The sequence below is a fragment of the Verticillium alfalfae genome, genomic scaffold, assembly GCF_000150825.1.
Source record: "Verticillium alfalfae VaMs.102 supercont1.2 genomic scaffold, whole genome shotgun sequence".
NCBI lineage: Eukaryota > Fungi > Ascomycota > Sordariomycetes > Glomerellales > Plectosphaerellaceae > Verticillium > Verticillium alfalfae.
Genome location: NW_003315037.1, coordinates 2,340,431 through 2,354,958, shown reverse-complemented (window position 1 = coordinate 2,354,958; position 14,528 = coordinate 2,340,431). Strand labels below are relative to the sequence as shown.

The 14,528-nt window shown below is 56.7% G+C and overlaps 4 protein-coding genes across 4 annotated transcripts; 1 reads left to right on the top strand and 3 right to left on the bottom strand.

Annotated features, from left to right (window-relative positions):
- Positions 1-161: 161 nt before the first annotated feature.
- On the bottom strand, positions 162-1,168 carry VDBG_02190 (conserved hypothetical protein; the record flags this gene model as incomplete). The annotated part of the gene is made up of 5 exons (XM_003007956.1): positions 162-449; positions 499-548; positions 612-674; positions 756-920; positions 1,024-1,168. The coding sequence occupies 5 exons, from the start codon at positions 1,078-1,080 to the stop codon at positions 440-442; spliced, it is 345 nt and encodes a 114-aa protein (XP_003008002.1).
- A 599-nt stretch (positions 1,169-1,767) lies between these two features.
- On the bottom strand, positions 1,768-4,358 carry VDBG_02189 (WD repeat-containing protein; the record flags this gene model as incomplete). Its single annotated transcript, XM_003007955.1, has 4 exons — positions 1,768-2,425; positions 2,497-2,564; positions 2,854-3,265; positions 4,243-4,358. The coding sequence occupies 4 exons, from the start codon at positions 4,356-4,358 to the stop codon at positions 1,768-1,770; spliced, it is 1,254 nt and encodes a 417-aa protein (XP_003008001.1).
- Positions 4,359-5,930: 1,572 nt separating this feature from the next.
- Positions 5,931-8,139, top strand: VDBG_02188 (conserved hypothetical protein; the record flags this gene model as incomplete). The annotated part of the gene is made up of 2 exons (XM_003007954.1): positions 5,931-6,073; positions 6,276-8,139. The coding sequence occupies 2 exons, from the start codon at positions 5,931-5,933 to the stop codon at positions 8,137-8,139; spliced, it is 2,007 nt and encodes a 668-aa protein (XP_003008000.1).
- Positions 8,140-10,198: 2,059 nt separating this feature from the next.
- On the bottom strand, positions 10,199-11,259 carry VDBG_02187 (carbonate dehydratase; the record flags this gene model as incomplete). The annotated part of the gene is made up of 2 exons (XM_003007953.1): positions 10,199-10,442; positions 10,496-11,259. The coding sequence occupies 2 exons, from the start codon at positions 11,257-11,259 to the stop codon at positions 10,199-10,201; spliced, it is 1,008 nt and encodes a 335-aa protein (XP_003007999.1).
- Between the last annotated feature and the right edge of the window lie 3,269 nt (positions 11,260-14,528).

The following is a 14,528-nucleotide window of genomic DNA, read 5'->3' as shown; positions in this document are numbered from 1 at the left end:
TAGAGGATGAATGCATTGAATGAACTCAGTCTGCTCTGTTTTCCAATGGATGGGTTTCCAAAAGTCGTCTGACCGTAGATGTAGCACTTCCATCGACAAAGCCCGTGTCTTCGCAATCTCATCGTGCCGTAGGTAGCGCAAAAGGATGGCGTGGACGGCAGAAAGTGTTGCCCAGGCAAACTCCATTGTGAGAATCTATGTGCTCAGAGGGGCGTCTGTCCTCTATCCAGCTTCCAAAGCATAGCCAAGTCACCTCTCCCGCAGCGCATGCAGCGTCCCCTGCTGCCTACCCTCCCAGCCCAGTCGTTTGTATTTTGGTGTACAGTTTCGTTCCATCCCCGATCATATTGTACAAAGTCCAGCGGTCCTCCCTGCCCGATGATCTCTTGTCGTGCAAGACACAGGGTCGATTGCCAGCTTCCCCTGCCGTGGGGATGATTTAATCGTAACTGTATCACATCAGTAACCGCTCGAGAATGCGAGAAGAAAACGACGTACCCCTGCTCCTTTTGCCTCACAATCTCGCTGTGGTCGCCCTTCTCCTTGCCCTTCCAAAAAGTTAGCATTGAGCAGATTCTGGATAACCGGAAACGCATCACCGAACAACTTACAGCAACGCCGCCCTCGACAACTAATCGGTCCATCTGGAAGAACTGGCTGACCAGCGTTTGACGCTACAGCCCTTCGTCAGTTCCACGATCCTATGCGTACGGAACGGCCCGCCTCCAAGAAAGACAAGGGGTCAAGGCACGAACCTTCATCACCTGCAGCTCCTTGAGGCCCTTCTGGATCAGCTCCTGCACCTCCCGCGAATCCTGGACGTGCTGGTGCTCCCTGAACGCATCCCTCGTTCGCCTTTTCGCGTAGTCCCGGAAGTTGTAGGCCGCAAACTGCTCGCCCTGTCGCAGGAGCTGGCGGTACTACAATTTTGGTTCCTCTCGTCAGTACAACAAAAGTCTTTCTCTGTCCCTGCGCTGAGGCAGGCGCCGCGGGCGGGCGCAGGGTGGTTTGGGCGGGACGTACCAGGGAGCGAGCCTGCTGCGGCGCGTCGCCCTTGAGCACCTGGATCGCTGTCGCCATGGTGCGTGATGCTGTGCTGCCCTGGTGGGTTGAAGGATCGGAGGTAGATGGTTTGTGGCGGACGGACGATCGAAGGGGGGGAAGCGTGGTCGATGGTCAACGGTGGAGGTGCTGGGGATTATTTCGCTGGAGGATTCCCGGGGTATGATGCAACACTTTTCAGCGTCTTCGGCATTATGCGGTTTGGGGGGGGGGCGGTTCGGACTTTGGATGACTCAGCATATCGACATGTCTCTGGCGATGACACCTCACTTTCTTGCCATGACGGGCAGTAGAACAGTGTCACACTCTACGTGCTCTTCATTCGTTGAACTCTTTATGCTTTCCTATTCATTTTCTTAAAAATCGACCGCCCAAATCCGTACCCTGATATGCTGCGCTTTTGTGTAGCGAAAACCAAAAAACAGGAGCCTTCAGCAGGTCGTCCAAGCCTTCCCAGGCTGCCGTCCCTTGCGCGGACAAGATTCGTCAAGTCCTGTCTCTGATCCCGTGACGCTTCTTGAGGCTATGCCCCGAGAGGTGACCTTATGGCCCGGCTACCGGCCAAGCCCAGCAGTCGTGTGCGCTGTCGGTGCTCACGATGCTGCAGGTCTAGCATACCTTCTTGCGAGGCTGGATGATCCGTCCGTCAAGCCACCATTCTTCCTTCTCCATCATATATGCCCAGGAAAAAATTGAGGTGAGGCCTCATTTTGAAGATTTGGCATCAGCCAGCTTCTGCAGTGTGGCCTTATGCAGCGCCTTCTGACCTTCGATAATCTCTTTCAGCTCATCAATCTGCTTCTGCGCCTCAGCACTGTTGCCAGACTGCGTTGCCGATGGTTCTGTAAAGGACAGGATAGCCTTCTCCAGAACGTCATCTGGGAACCCTGCGCTGTTGAGCATGTTCTGGAACCTGCTGGGCGGTGCCAGATCAGCCTCGAGCTGGGCCGTAAAGGTATACTGCCTCTCGGCAAGGCTGGGTTTGATGACTGTGACGGGCCTTGTCGTCTGGGTCGCCTGCGTAAGAGGTGGGAACACGAGGTTCGTAACGGAGGCGTTGAGGTCCGTCAGTTCTGTCGGGTGGCCATTGTCGGTGAGCTGCCACTGAAGAATCTTGCCCTTGGTATGGCCGGTAAGGACGGTCGTGCCGTCGTGACTGATAGCCAGGCACGAAGCTGGGCCGCACTCGGCGTCGGCGACACCTAGCGGAGAAGTGACTTGGACGGCGGTCGAGGAGACTTCGGCGCTGTGCTGGCCGACCAGAGGCTTGGCACCAAAAAGCTCGACGAGGTAGAGTGAGCCGTCCTCACACGAGACGAGGACGGCGCGCGAGCAGGGATCGAGGGCGACGCAGAGAGGGACGCTGGGGAACAGCAAGGGTCCGTAAGAGCTCCCCGGTCTGGTAATTCCAGATGATGCAGGTCTTGTCCTTACTGGCTGAGACGCAGAGGCTGGTTTCGGGATTCACGCTCTGGCTGACGACGAGCGAGGTGATGGCGCCCCTGTGATTTGTCAAGGTCAAGTCGGGTTCCAGCTCTGTGGTGGCGTTGAGCTCGAGGAGGCGGGACAAGGTCCACCCGTGGATATTGGAGTCCTCAGACGCTGTGACAACGTGGTGAGAAGTGGCGGCCACGCAGGTGACGGGCTGGACGTGGCATGGCGGTGTCGTAACCAGACGCCCAGTACATGTCTGCATGCTCGTCAGCCTATCGTTTGCGAGAAGAAGGATATGAAAGGGAGGAAAGGAAACAATGCAGGAGGGACGGAAAAAAAAAAGAAATGGGCACGCACCTCCCACAGCATGAGGCTTCCGTCGACTGTGCCAACTGCAAGGACATCGCCGATCAGGGCCAAGCTTCTGATGCGTTCACCCAAGGTGACGGTCACCTCCTGGGTGCCACGCGCCTTGGAGTACACATGGATCTGGGACTTTTCGTTTTGAGCGGCAAACACGTGGGACGGGCTGATGGCCAAGCAATTCGTCGGAGCAGCGCTTTTTTTGTAGTTGGACTTGACAGCATAGCTCGGCGTCAGAGTGTGACAATGAAGGCCGACATCTTTTGAGATGGCCGTATTGGCGGCGATAGGGGGGCCGCAAACGGCGGAGAAGAATTCCTCAGACAGCATGACGGGGATATGTTGGTCCGAGTAGATGTGCCTTAGTGTGTTAGGCGAGGAAATGAGATCGAGACCGATTCTGGGTCTGGGTCAGGCTTCAGAGTTGCCGGAGCTGAGTGGAGGTGAAAGTGCTGTTGGATGCCGTGGCGGAATGTCACTACCACACTATGCCCAGAGTACGATGGATCCCAACGAGGGGATAGAAGCTGACGGCGGCTGCTTCGTTCCGGACCGGTCTATTCAACGCTGAGCCTGGCCCGATTTGCATAGACTGAAGGCGTTCTTGGGTGAGCCGGCTTGATGTTGAGACGACAAGCGTCGACAAGATGGTGATGGAAAAATAGAGGTTTTTCTTTTGCAGCCGGCGCCGGCTGGCCTTGGTGCTGCGCACTATCTGCCGACGGAGGTGATGGGGGATTGGGGGTTGCAGCAGGAGCAGTCGGCCAAGTGGGGCCTTTAGCCTGTGGCTTGCCTTTCAACACCACAACTGGAAGCGACCACGGCGCTGTCCTCTGTGGTGGCTGCCTGCCACGCCGCTTGGCCCAAGCTCCCTTCGCACCTGCATCGCCCTCATCCAATGCTCCAATGCAGCCATCGTCCGACAATCGACACCATCAATCGACGCTTTCTTTTGAAGGCTTGGGGTCATGCTCACACTCACCTGCAAGCACTAGCAGCACTTGGGGCCACGTCTCCCTGCGGCCAGCAGATAGATCATCTATTCCTTTTTTCTTTCAAGACATTATCCATGTCGCGATCTTGCGTATTCCAAGCATGACAGCCATTGTCTTGGGTGATTCGACTCCTCTGGGCCACCGCCGCCACTGTCATCTGCAGCCACTTCTGGGGGCCCTGTAGGGCTTTTGTTTTCGCCTATGCCGAAACCTCGTGGCATCTCTCTATCCGTCTCGTCACAGGTGAAGCTGGTCGGCTGAGAGAGAGAGAGAGAGAGAGAGAGAGTCCGCAACAGAGGCACCTGGAAGTGAGCAGACAACCGACGACGAGATAGTGACGACAATCCTCCGCAATTACCACCGAGACAAGCAAAGCAAAGCAACTAACGTTTGCTTCATGACTCGACCAGTTACCAACGGCCTGCCGCCAGCTCCGACAACGACTCTCCTCGATAGCGTTGTGCCTGGCGTGGATCGTCTCGCTGCACCTAAACCCCTCCCCATCTTTGCCCAAGTAACCGAGTACCCCTGTCCGCAACCACGAATGGGGGGTTTGCATATGCTACGTCTGGGCTAATTGTCCCCGTCATCCAGCCCACCTCCGGCATGGTAATGCACGGCAGCACCCAATGGATAGGATGCGGCCGATCCGCTGAGCGATCTAGCAAAAGTATGACAGGCAATTGGGTGGATTGTCCGCATGGGTCTTCAAAGGGGGGAGCCAAGTTCAACACCATAGACAGCCGACTCTGTCAAACCTCTGCCGCTACCCGCCGAAACCTATGCATCATTTCCAACACGACAAGGACACGAGCGCCCTACTCATCTACTTGCGAACAGCCAGTGGCGAGCAAGCGCGGCGTTGGCGTACTTCTTATGAATGTGCGACCGTGCGACCAACCGTTCGACTAGAATCGGGACGGGACGTCAGAGATACACTACTGGTCTCTCCCGAAGGTCGAGCGCTCGGCAAGCACCTCCCTTCACACTAGTGTTGGGCCACCTACCCGTAATCATCAAGCCTCTCTCCCTCTTGCCTCGCCTCTTAATTTCTTCGAGTTAGACAGCCCTCATTCAGGAAAACCACCACGGCAGCGGCATGAGGTACCCTCTATGACATGCCGTATGGCTCCGCTCCTTCAGCGATTTTATCCCTCTTGCCCGCCTAGCCGCTTGCCCACCGCGTCGCATGTGTCAGAGGAACCTCGACAGCCGAGTGTTACCCACGATCTGATTCCATCATTGGTGACATCCATGACATACTCCTCTTCTGCGCAGGGCGCCTGCGACTGAGAATGCGCTAATCTCGACTTCTTTGAGTTTGAAGCGGAGGGCACCAAGCTGGACTCGAGTCTTGGCTTCTTGGAGGGTCGACACCCCGATCACGGACCCTATTTTTTTCTTCTTCTATTCTCTCATATCTTGATCCGAGCGTCCGCAGTTGGGGTTTTCGAAGTCAGCGCTCCATCTCCCCTGACCAGGGTGTCAGGATCACCCTTGTCTCGCCATCGGAAGCTCTCCACTTCGACCCCCTTGACCTTCGGCTCTGGTGGAGTGGCGGAGCGGCAACCCTCGAGAAACTGGAGTTGCCTTGTGTCTGTCTACGAATCTCTGTCTTAAAGGGCTACCAGGTGTACACAGCATCAGCTGTGAGGATACTCTGAGTCGGCAAGGGAAGCAAGAGGACCACACCATCCACCCACCCACTCTTCTCTTGACGAGGGGGGATCATGTCTCGCCCTAGGCATCAACAGTTCTTTTTCGTCGAGTGCGTCCGAAAGAAATCCGTGTGGTATCACTGCAGACGCGGCTTTCCTTGCACAAGCTCAGTCTCGTCCCAGTCTCCCGACATTTTTGCCTCCGCTCTGCGCTCCACCACAAGCCCGTCTTCCTCATCCCTCGTCCCCTCGTGCGCCTTCATGTTATCGTCCTCGTGGCGTAGACTTGACCCCGGCCAGCTGCCCTCCGTATAATACACAGGTCACAGCCTGTCGTCGCCAGCCCTGGCTTGCAGCTCTTTTGCTTTCACATCTCTTGTCCAATGGCACCGTAATCAACCCATGTGGCCTGCACCCCATGTTCGCTCTAGACGTCGCAGCAAGCAGCTCCCCTGCCCAAGCCCCACGCTCGGCCGATGCCCTTGCAAATATGGCACGGCGACGAGCACTATCCTCTCCCCGATTTAAAAGAGATTCATCCCCTACCATCCCGCGCAGGCGGTCCGTCCGGAGCATGAAAAACCTCCTGCCATTGGCATTGCATACCAACTGTTACGCCTTTTCGGCCCAGGCCAAACCACTCTTCTTACGTGGCGGCATGGCCCACCTCGACGTCGACGGCGAACTCAACATGGACGCTTGTAACTTTCCCGAGTTGCTAGCAAACGACCTCGAGTTCTCTAACCTGATCTTCACCGCCAAGAACCTGTCCGCCGGCGCCCCCCTCCCCTGCCCTTGGCTCCGATGAAGGGCAATGGCAGTCCTCGGTGGCCCTGTCCAGCGCTGCCCCGCAACAGCACTCTGCGGTACGATTTCAGTCGGCTGAACCGAAGACGGAAGAGAAGACGCAGTTCCGGGCAACGCAACATGAACTATCAGACTCCGAATCCATTTCGAGCGGCCCTTCATTCAGCGAAGTCGAGCCTGCATCCTCAAGGCAACTGTCAGTAATTACCGCTGCCACGTCTGTCACGGGTGGTCGAAATTCTGTGGCTTCCCACAACGCTCTCGTCGCTTGGCCACAACACCGACGCCAGCTGGATAGACTTGGAGCCCGACGTGACTGCGGAGGACGATGGCGCGAGCATCGATGGGGTCACTGTGCAAGACGCCTGCGACCATCTTCAGACGTTGACGAGAGTCATCGAGGCGGCAGTCCTGTACGGGCGGCAACAGCGAACGCTGCGCTACGAGCTGCTCCGAGCCCATTTGAGAGCTTTCCTAGATCTAGCACCCGAACATGGAGCTTGCAAATGCAGGCAGTTCCATCGACCCATGCTGAGCGACGCCGTTCGCTCAATCATGTTGAGATGTCCATACCGCAGCGGAGATCTTCGCTCTATGCCGACACAACAGCCAATTTAAAGAACTTGAGCTTTCTGGCGACGCCTGACTTGTCATGCCAAGCCTCATTCGAGGCGCCTGCCTCAGGCGTCCCTCATCAAGGTCGCGGATCGGCCGAAGCAGAGGCAACGAACCCAGCTCTTGATGACCTCAATGACGACATAGAACCGTGGTTCCGGTATGTAGACCAACAGCATGTCTCCTCCGCCGAAAGACGAAGAACAGTTCATGCCTCGAAACGGCAATCCCACACGCTGCCAACCCCACCGCTGGATGAGGTGCAATCCTGGCTCGACAGCTCACTGGACGCTTCACAGCTGGAAGAGGGCCACCGCATGCCACTGCCGCCAGATGTGGTCGAGACGCTGCGGGTCTCCCTCGCTTGCTTCCCAGAAACGATGTTACTGTGTTCGAGCCTGTCTACCGAGACCATTCGCAGCTATGCAAAGAAGGTGAAGCACCCGGCCAATGAACCAGCCAGCCTACACACTCCGCCCCCGTCACCAAAGAGGTGGAAATGGTCGAATGTCCTGGGTCAGCGACGGAGTGTCTCCTCGTTGAAACGTGATTCGCTTTCACAACGGCATTCCACGGAGCTCAACACGTGCACCGAATCTTCAACAACGACGGCGTGTCCGTCACCACAGCCACCATGGTCACGGCTTCGCAACATTTTCCCTGATGGCTCTGATTATCTGCTGGACGCATTGTACGCCCACTTGGTCGCATATAGCTACGTATCTGGTCTGGTACCCCGCTCCAATACAAAGCACTCAAACCGCGTGGACCGACAGCCTTCGACTCCAAATCATGAGCGCCAATCGATCGAGTCTTTGAAGAGTAGGGATTCGAACTCAAATGACATTCCGAAGAAGGCGGCGCATCTTCTCGGGCTACAAGATGCTGCCACGCCACCTTCTCCCCATTCACCACAAGCCCAACGACTTCGCAAGAAGTCGAGCATTCTGGATACGCTTCGTGGCTCTCGTTTACCGCTGTCGACGCAATCGACATCCATGGATAGTCGGCCTATGAAAGAAATTCAAGTCGGGTTGGCTCGATGCATAGGCCGGCTCGTGACGACGCTGCGTGTAAGTCCTGATGAGGGTGCGGAAGACGAAACCTTACTTTTGGCGGGTGAGGATTCCAAGCTTGAGAACATCGACCCCTTGCTGGTGCGATCGTTGTGCGAAATTGTACGCTGTTGTGAGGAGACGGCGTAAGCCTAGTCTTCATTCTCAACGACGGCGGTCTGGAACATCAATTCCTTCTCTTCTTCTTCTTCTCTTTGTCTTTCTTTTGTCCTCTCTGGTAGGACAGATATTATAAGGTTTGGGCGCGGATGACGGTGTTTATACCCTTGCACAAAGCCGCGAATCGCGAGCCGGAGTTTTTATGGTTGACTCTATCCCGGAGGGGTTCACCGGATCACGTCGCCGGCGGCACGGCTTGATGGACTCTGTATGATATTCATAATGAAACGTTCTAAATTGACTGGTATGATACCACTTGTGCTTTCTCTCATCTCGAGTATGCCTTATGCTCTATTATCAAGGGACTTTTCCTCTAACGGCCAAAGATATTCCAACTTGACGACGTTGGCTTGGCGAGGTCCCGAGACTGTGATTCGCAATCACGGAGCACGACCGATTCAGAGAGTGGTAAATTAACCCCAGGTTTCAGACTCTCGCGAAGCTCATCACGAGTCGTCACCTCGCTGCACCCTCACCCCACCAGCCCATCTTAAATCTTCAGCCCTGTCCTAAATGGAAGACTAGAATGGGAAGATTCAAGGGATGATGCCTGGCAGAGCAGCAGCGTGGCAATGTGTCGTCATTCGCGATCTGGACCGCATCAGGCGTGTGGCCTCGTCGCTCTCCCCCCCACACCCCGGGTGGCAGCGACCAGGATAGGGGGGAAGAAAAGATGTTGCTGACTTCCGATTCCCGGTGCTTGCACATCTCCTCTTGAAATTCTCATGAGGGTCTTTTGTGCACCAAACCCTGCTGCCTGGTGCTGCACAAAACGGCCTTCCTCGACGAGGGCACAGGGAGAAGGCACACTCTCGACGTGTCAAAACAGGATTGCGATCATCCCGTCATGATTTCCCACCTCGCTCGCGATCAGCAGCCGCTGGGTCGAGGTATCAGGGAGGAAGGCTCATTGTGAATAGTTGGCAAACGCACAGACGAGGCGCAGAACGCCAGGCGGGCAGGCGGCCGGGGGGGGGGATATACAGAATGCGAGCAAAGACACAGCACTCGTGGCCCAATTCAGCCGTTGACATGGCGATCGACTCGCTGCAGAATCGCCGCACGGGCGCGCGTGTCCATCTGTTTCCTGATCACCCCCCTTTTTTCGTTCAAGTCGAGTCCCTTCAGGGTCTGACGAAACGACGTTTTAGCCGTATAGAGAAGGCTGCTCGTCGATCATCGTCCGAGTCCCCTCTCTTCCCGAGCCCGCCTCCCGTCCACAGTCGCTGGGAAAACACAGGGGGGAAAAGGGGGGTGGGAACGGTGTGGACCTCGCGGGTTGCGGACGCATTGGTCGGGCCGCGGTGCGGGGGTCACGGACGCTTTACCGTATCTGGACGGTTCCTCCGGGCTTTTGGGGAGGGGTTATAAGCCGGGCGTCAGACGTGCGGAGGCCGCGAGATGGGAGTTCGGACGCCTGGCTCGTCGGAGGAGGCGCCGGTGCGGTATGGACAGTTGCGATATCTGTCCGACAGCGTCACGTGAACCCTTCTCTGGGGGCACATCACTGGATAGCAGCAAGGCTGTCCACGAGGTTGTAGCTCGAACATCGCTGGCCTGCTCAGATGAGTGATCGTAGTATTGGCCATACACGGCACCCATAGAAAGAGGCTAGACAAAGGCCCAGTGCCACCGAGATACCGCTGAGATCGAGTACACGTGACCGCTCGCCATGAGCGAAGAGGAACAAGCGCCCACTTGACTCACTAAGCTAGTTGGCTTCCATGTCGACGGACTCTCTGAAGCCGTCCAAAGAATGAGCGGCATATCAATGTTAGCTTTTACTGATTTGTCTTGGAGAGAACAGATGAACTGCTTTCTGAGCTATTACCTTGGAACGGGGATGTTGGTTACAACACGAACATGGCATGTCACAGCACAATTGTGCACCAAGTTAAGCTCCAGCCACGTCGTAGTTATCATTAAACAAAATTCTAGTTGCCAGTTAAAGGTCCCCTCATCCCCTCCTCGTCCGCACCTAGGGGACCATTGGCTAGTACATGAGAGACACCTCGCGTGACCACGCCGCTTAGTGGATAACAGCGGCGGTGACGTTGGCGGGGGCCTCGGGGGCCACGACACCAGCACCAGCGCCCTGGCGGCCGACCTGCAGGATGTTCTCCGCGCCAGGCGTGTTCTGAGGAAAGCGAGAGTTGAACTTGATAACATCGCGGGCGGCAATAAAGGTCTGGGGCTGGATGCTGAGCTTCTGGGTGGAGACGAGCCACTGCACACCCTCGCTGCAGGGAGGGGTGGTGAGAGAGCCGGAGTAGCTGTGTCTGTGTCAGTGTCTGTACATACGTGGAATAGAGAGAACACAACTTACGCCTGCAAGTCACCGGCTGTGAGGAGAGAAACAACTTCGGTCATGTCGATGGCACCAAGAGGAGTGACGGTACCAGGGGTGGCAATTTGACCAACAGAAGCAAGGACAGTCTCGAGAAGAGGCGAAGCCACAGCGTTGGCACGCTTAGCATGTTTGCTGCGGGCGGCCTCGCGCCTGAGCACCTTGTCGAGGCCACGTCGGGCCATGGGGGCATGCGCGACGGCGGCAGGGTCCTGAGCCATGGGAACGGCAGGAGCTGCAGGAGTCGCGGGAGCGTGGGCGACAGGAGGCGCGGGGGCGTGAGCAGCAGGAGCAGCCGGGGCATGGACGACGGGAGCTGCTTGGGCGGGGACGGCCGGAGCATGAGCGGCGGGGACGGCCGGAGCATGGGCAACAGGGGCAGCAGGCTCGGCAGGGACGGCAGCCTCGGGCACGACCGGTGCGGCGGGTGCGGCGGGAGCGGCCCCGGCAGCGTTGTTGTCGATTCCAATGTAGGTACCAATGACAGCGATCTGGTTGTCGGCGCTCTGGAAGACCATGTGCATCTCCATAGCCTGGCTGGTGCCATCATCGAGGTGCTCGCTGGGGAGATGGAAGTGGAACTGTTGCATGGTGTAGGCAACGCCGCCGACCTCCATCGTGCCGCCTTCAGCGACGACCTCGACGGTGGTGCCAAGGTTCTCGAAGAGAGTACCATTGGCAATGTTGGGGATCTGGAGGTTGATAGAGCTGCCGGGGATGAGCTCGAAAGTGCCCGTGGTCATGTCAATAGGTGACTGCTGGGTGCCAGTGGCGCAGAGTGCGTTGGCATTATCCAGGTTGACCCAGTTGAGAGGACCCTGCTCACACGTGTGAGTAAGCGGTCCATTGTGAAACGGTATGGGACGACAGAGCATGGGTACACTTACGATATCGCCGGTGTAGCCGAAGGTGTTGATCGTCACAGCCCTCCTCGGCGCGAGGCATCAAGTGGGTGCCATAGGCGCAAGAAGCCCAGCACTGCGTCACAGACGCGACCATCACGAGGGCCCGAAAATAGTGTAGTGAACCATGTTGAAGAAGGAGAAGAAGAAGAAGAAAGCTGTGGGAGCCCAGGCGAAGAAAGTTAAAGGCTTGGTTATCAAGGTTGGACTTGGGAAAAGAAGGTTTTCGAGTGAAACAGAGACCGGCCCTGCTGAAAGAGTGAGATACAAAAAGTGTTCGAAAAAATAGAGACAGAAAAGAACAAACAGACGAGTGTCTGAAGAGACGGAAAAGGTGCGGACAGAGGATGTTGAGCGGGATGGGGAGCAAGATCATCTCCATGTCTCGGCGGTTGCATACATGGTTATATACCACGACTCTGGTCCGCAGACCGCTCGTGGCCTACGATCCTCTATGATCGACTTTCAAAAATCTAACAATAGAAATGATGGCTGCATGATGAGCTACCGAGCAGTAGATCCCGCCGGCCTTCCAAACATTGTGAAAAGAATCATGATAACCCCTGTGGCCCAAGTCAGGTCCACATACAAGGGCACTCTAATCAGCAGGTAAGTGCAGTGTTTCGAAGCAGCAGCCAGGAGGGCGCCCAAGAGCGGAACGAGAGGACACAAGCCTAAGGTTGGCGTAGGGCGCTACGTGAGGGAGCGGTGGTGCAAGAACACCGTCAAGGACGTTCTAGGTGCCGTCCGGGGTGGATGCGCCTGCGGGATGTCGCAGAGGGTCTACCTGGGATGTGGTAGCCCGAGAGGAGACCACCAAGACTTGCCATAAAGTACTGAAACCGGGGCGACTAAGGATGAGAGATAGACTGCGTGGGGAATAAGGCCATTTTTCTTCGGACGGTCCTCTCCAGGTCAAGATTCCCAAGGCAGCACCATCTGAGCCAGACCCCCGGCATGAACCAGATTGCCGGTATGGGCCAGCGGGCGACTCAAGTTGCGACGGCAGGTCTGTCCTGCGACGCGCTGAGGCCTGACATTCTAGCTATGGCGTGAAGGGGGTCAAGGGGCTCAAATGCCAAGGTCTGTAACAGCCGTCCAGTGGGTTTCTCAGAGGAAGACTCTGGTGAGGTGGCCGCCATGGCGATCCTTGATGATGGGAAACAATATCGACCACCATGAGAAAGTTCGATCGAGCTAAACAAGACATGCGGCTCTGCCATACCAAGCCGGTCAGAAGCAGCCAAGAATGTCCAAGAAAAAAGGCGTCGATGATCCCTCGTGGTTGCGATGCAGATGGTGGCCAGGCCAAGGTTGGCTTGTCCAGACACTTAGCAAGGCTTAGCGTCCGGGGGGAAAAGGCCCCCAAACCCCCAAAAGCTTTCCAAGGTGGCCCCGTTCCCGTACGTTGGGGAGCCTGGGCGGGGCTGCCCTATAGAGAAGAGAAGGAATTGCCGGGCCTGGGCCTGGGCCCTCTCTGTTCCCCTGGAGGTAGCCCCGGACGTGATGGCTGAAAGCTCTAACTGGAGTTCCGACGATGTGAAACGAGTGCTGAAGGCACGAAGGCTTGAAAGCCAGGCAAGCAGGCACACGGGGCTGGCTGCTTTGAGGCGAGCAAACCGCGAGAGTTGCCCAAGCCGGCCTACGGCAAGGAGCACGGATCAAAAGGAGGCCTGGCGCAACAGAATAGGCTGGCTGGCTTGTCGTCTCGAGTGGGAGCAGTAGGTACGGTAAGGTGGAAGAGGTCGAGACGCTTGGACGGGGGCCGACTGGGGGGCCGACTCGGGGGTAAACCCATGGGTAAGAAGGAAAAAACAGGTGATTTCTGCAGACCCAGAGTCAGAGATGGACCCCTATGAAACAGGGAGGACCTTCTGCTGGAGGGAATCAGCAGCTCGATGACTGGCTGGCCACCATCCGAAGCCGACCCCTGTCGAGCGCCGGCCTCTGATCCCATCCAAGCTTCAAGACGGTATCAGTCTGTGCTGTCGAGCGCATGCGACGGCGGAGCAGCATCTCCATGGCGTTGATTGGGTCGAGGAACGACAGTCTTTGATCGTCCGTCTCGGTCTTGAGTGTTGACTGGAGAGCCAAGATGCAATTCCGTGAGGGCATGGACGATGTGCCGCATGACAACCACGACTCCTTCGGGCTGTGGCGCGTCTGGGCCAGCGCCGCCCCGGTCGTATTGAGTCAATCTTGAGGAGGGCCGCCTGGCCTCTCGTTGACCCACGATACAATACGGTCTTCATTGAGACAAAACATGTCATCAATAGAGAAAGACATGTTGCAGCGAAGTTCAGATGCACAGCATCCGACTGGCGGTGTATGCGGGAGCCTGTGATGGCAAGCGACGGTCGTGTTAGCCAGATCAAGTGGTGTTGTTGCTGTTGGGTGCTGGGGTCATGCGTCGGTGACGGTCTGTTGCCTGTGCTGCCCCCCCAAGATGGCGACGAAACAACCACCCTCCCCCACTGACCCGGCCTCCCCTGCCCTTGCCTTCCTCACCTTACCTCTTTCTTTCCTCGCTTCCTCACCTTACCTCCCCCTCCCTTTCTCCTGCCTACCTTAAGTGCCTTACCTTACCTTACCTTGCTTACTTCCCTAGGTACCTAGGTAGGTAAGGTAGGTAGGTACCCACTCCAGCATCTTCGGTACCAAAGGCCTGCTAGGTCGCGCATTGGCCTGTCAGTGCTTCGGTGACTCACCGTCGTCTACCCGTTACGTCCTCGGTGTATATGTAGGTAGGTAGGTGCCTGGGTACTTAGGTCGGTTGTACAGGGACGAAATGAGGTGGGTGGCAGGCAGGCAACAGCGCCTCGTCAACAATGCCTGGAAGGATTCTGTGGAGAGTATCAAGATACCACCCTCTTGATAACACAAATAGAGAGGGTCAAGAAGTCGTTCCCGGCATTTCCCAAGGTTATCCAGCCGCTGCTGCAGATCATTCACACTTTGCGCAGACATGGTCGCCATCAAACAGATCCGAGCCTGCAATGCCCAGCTCAACGACGAGACGGTGCCTCGGACCGCCGTCTTTGTCGGTGCTACGTCTGGCATTGGGAAGGCCACGCTGCAGTCTCTGGTCAATATTGGCTCTCCCATGAGAG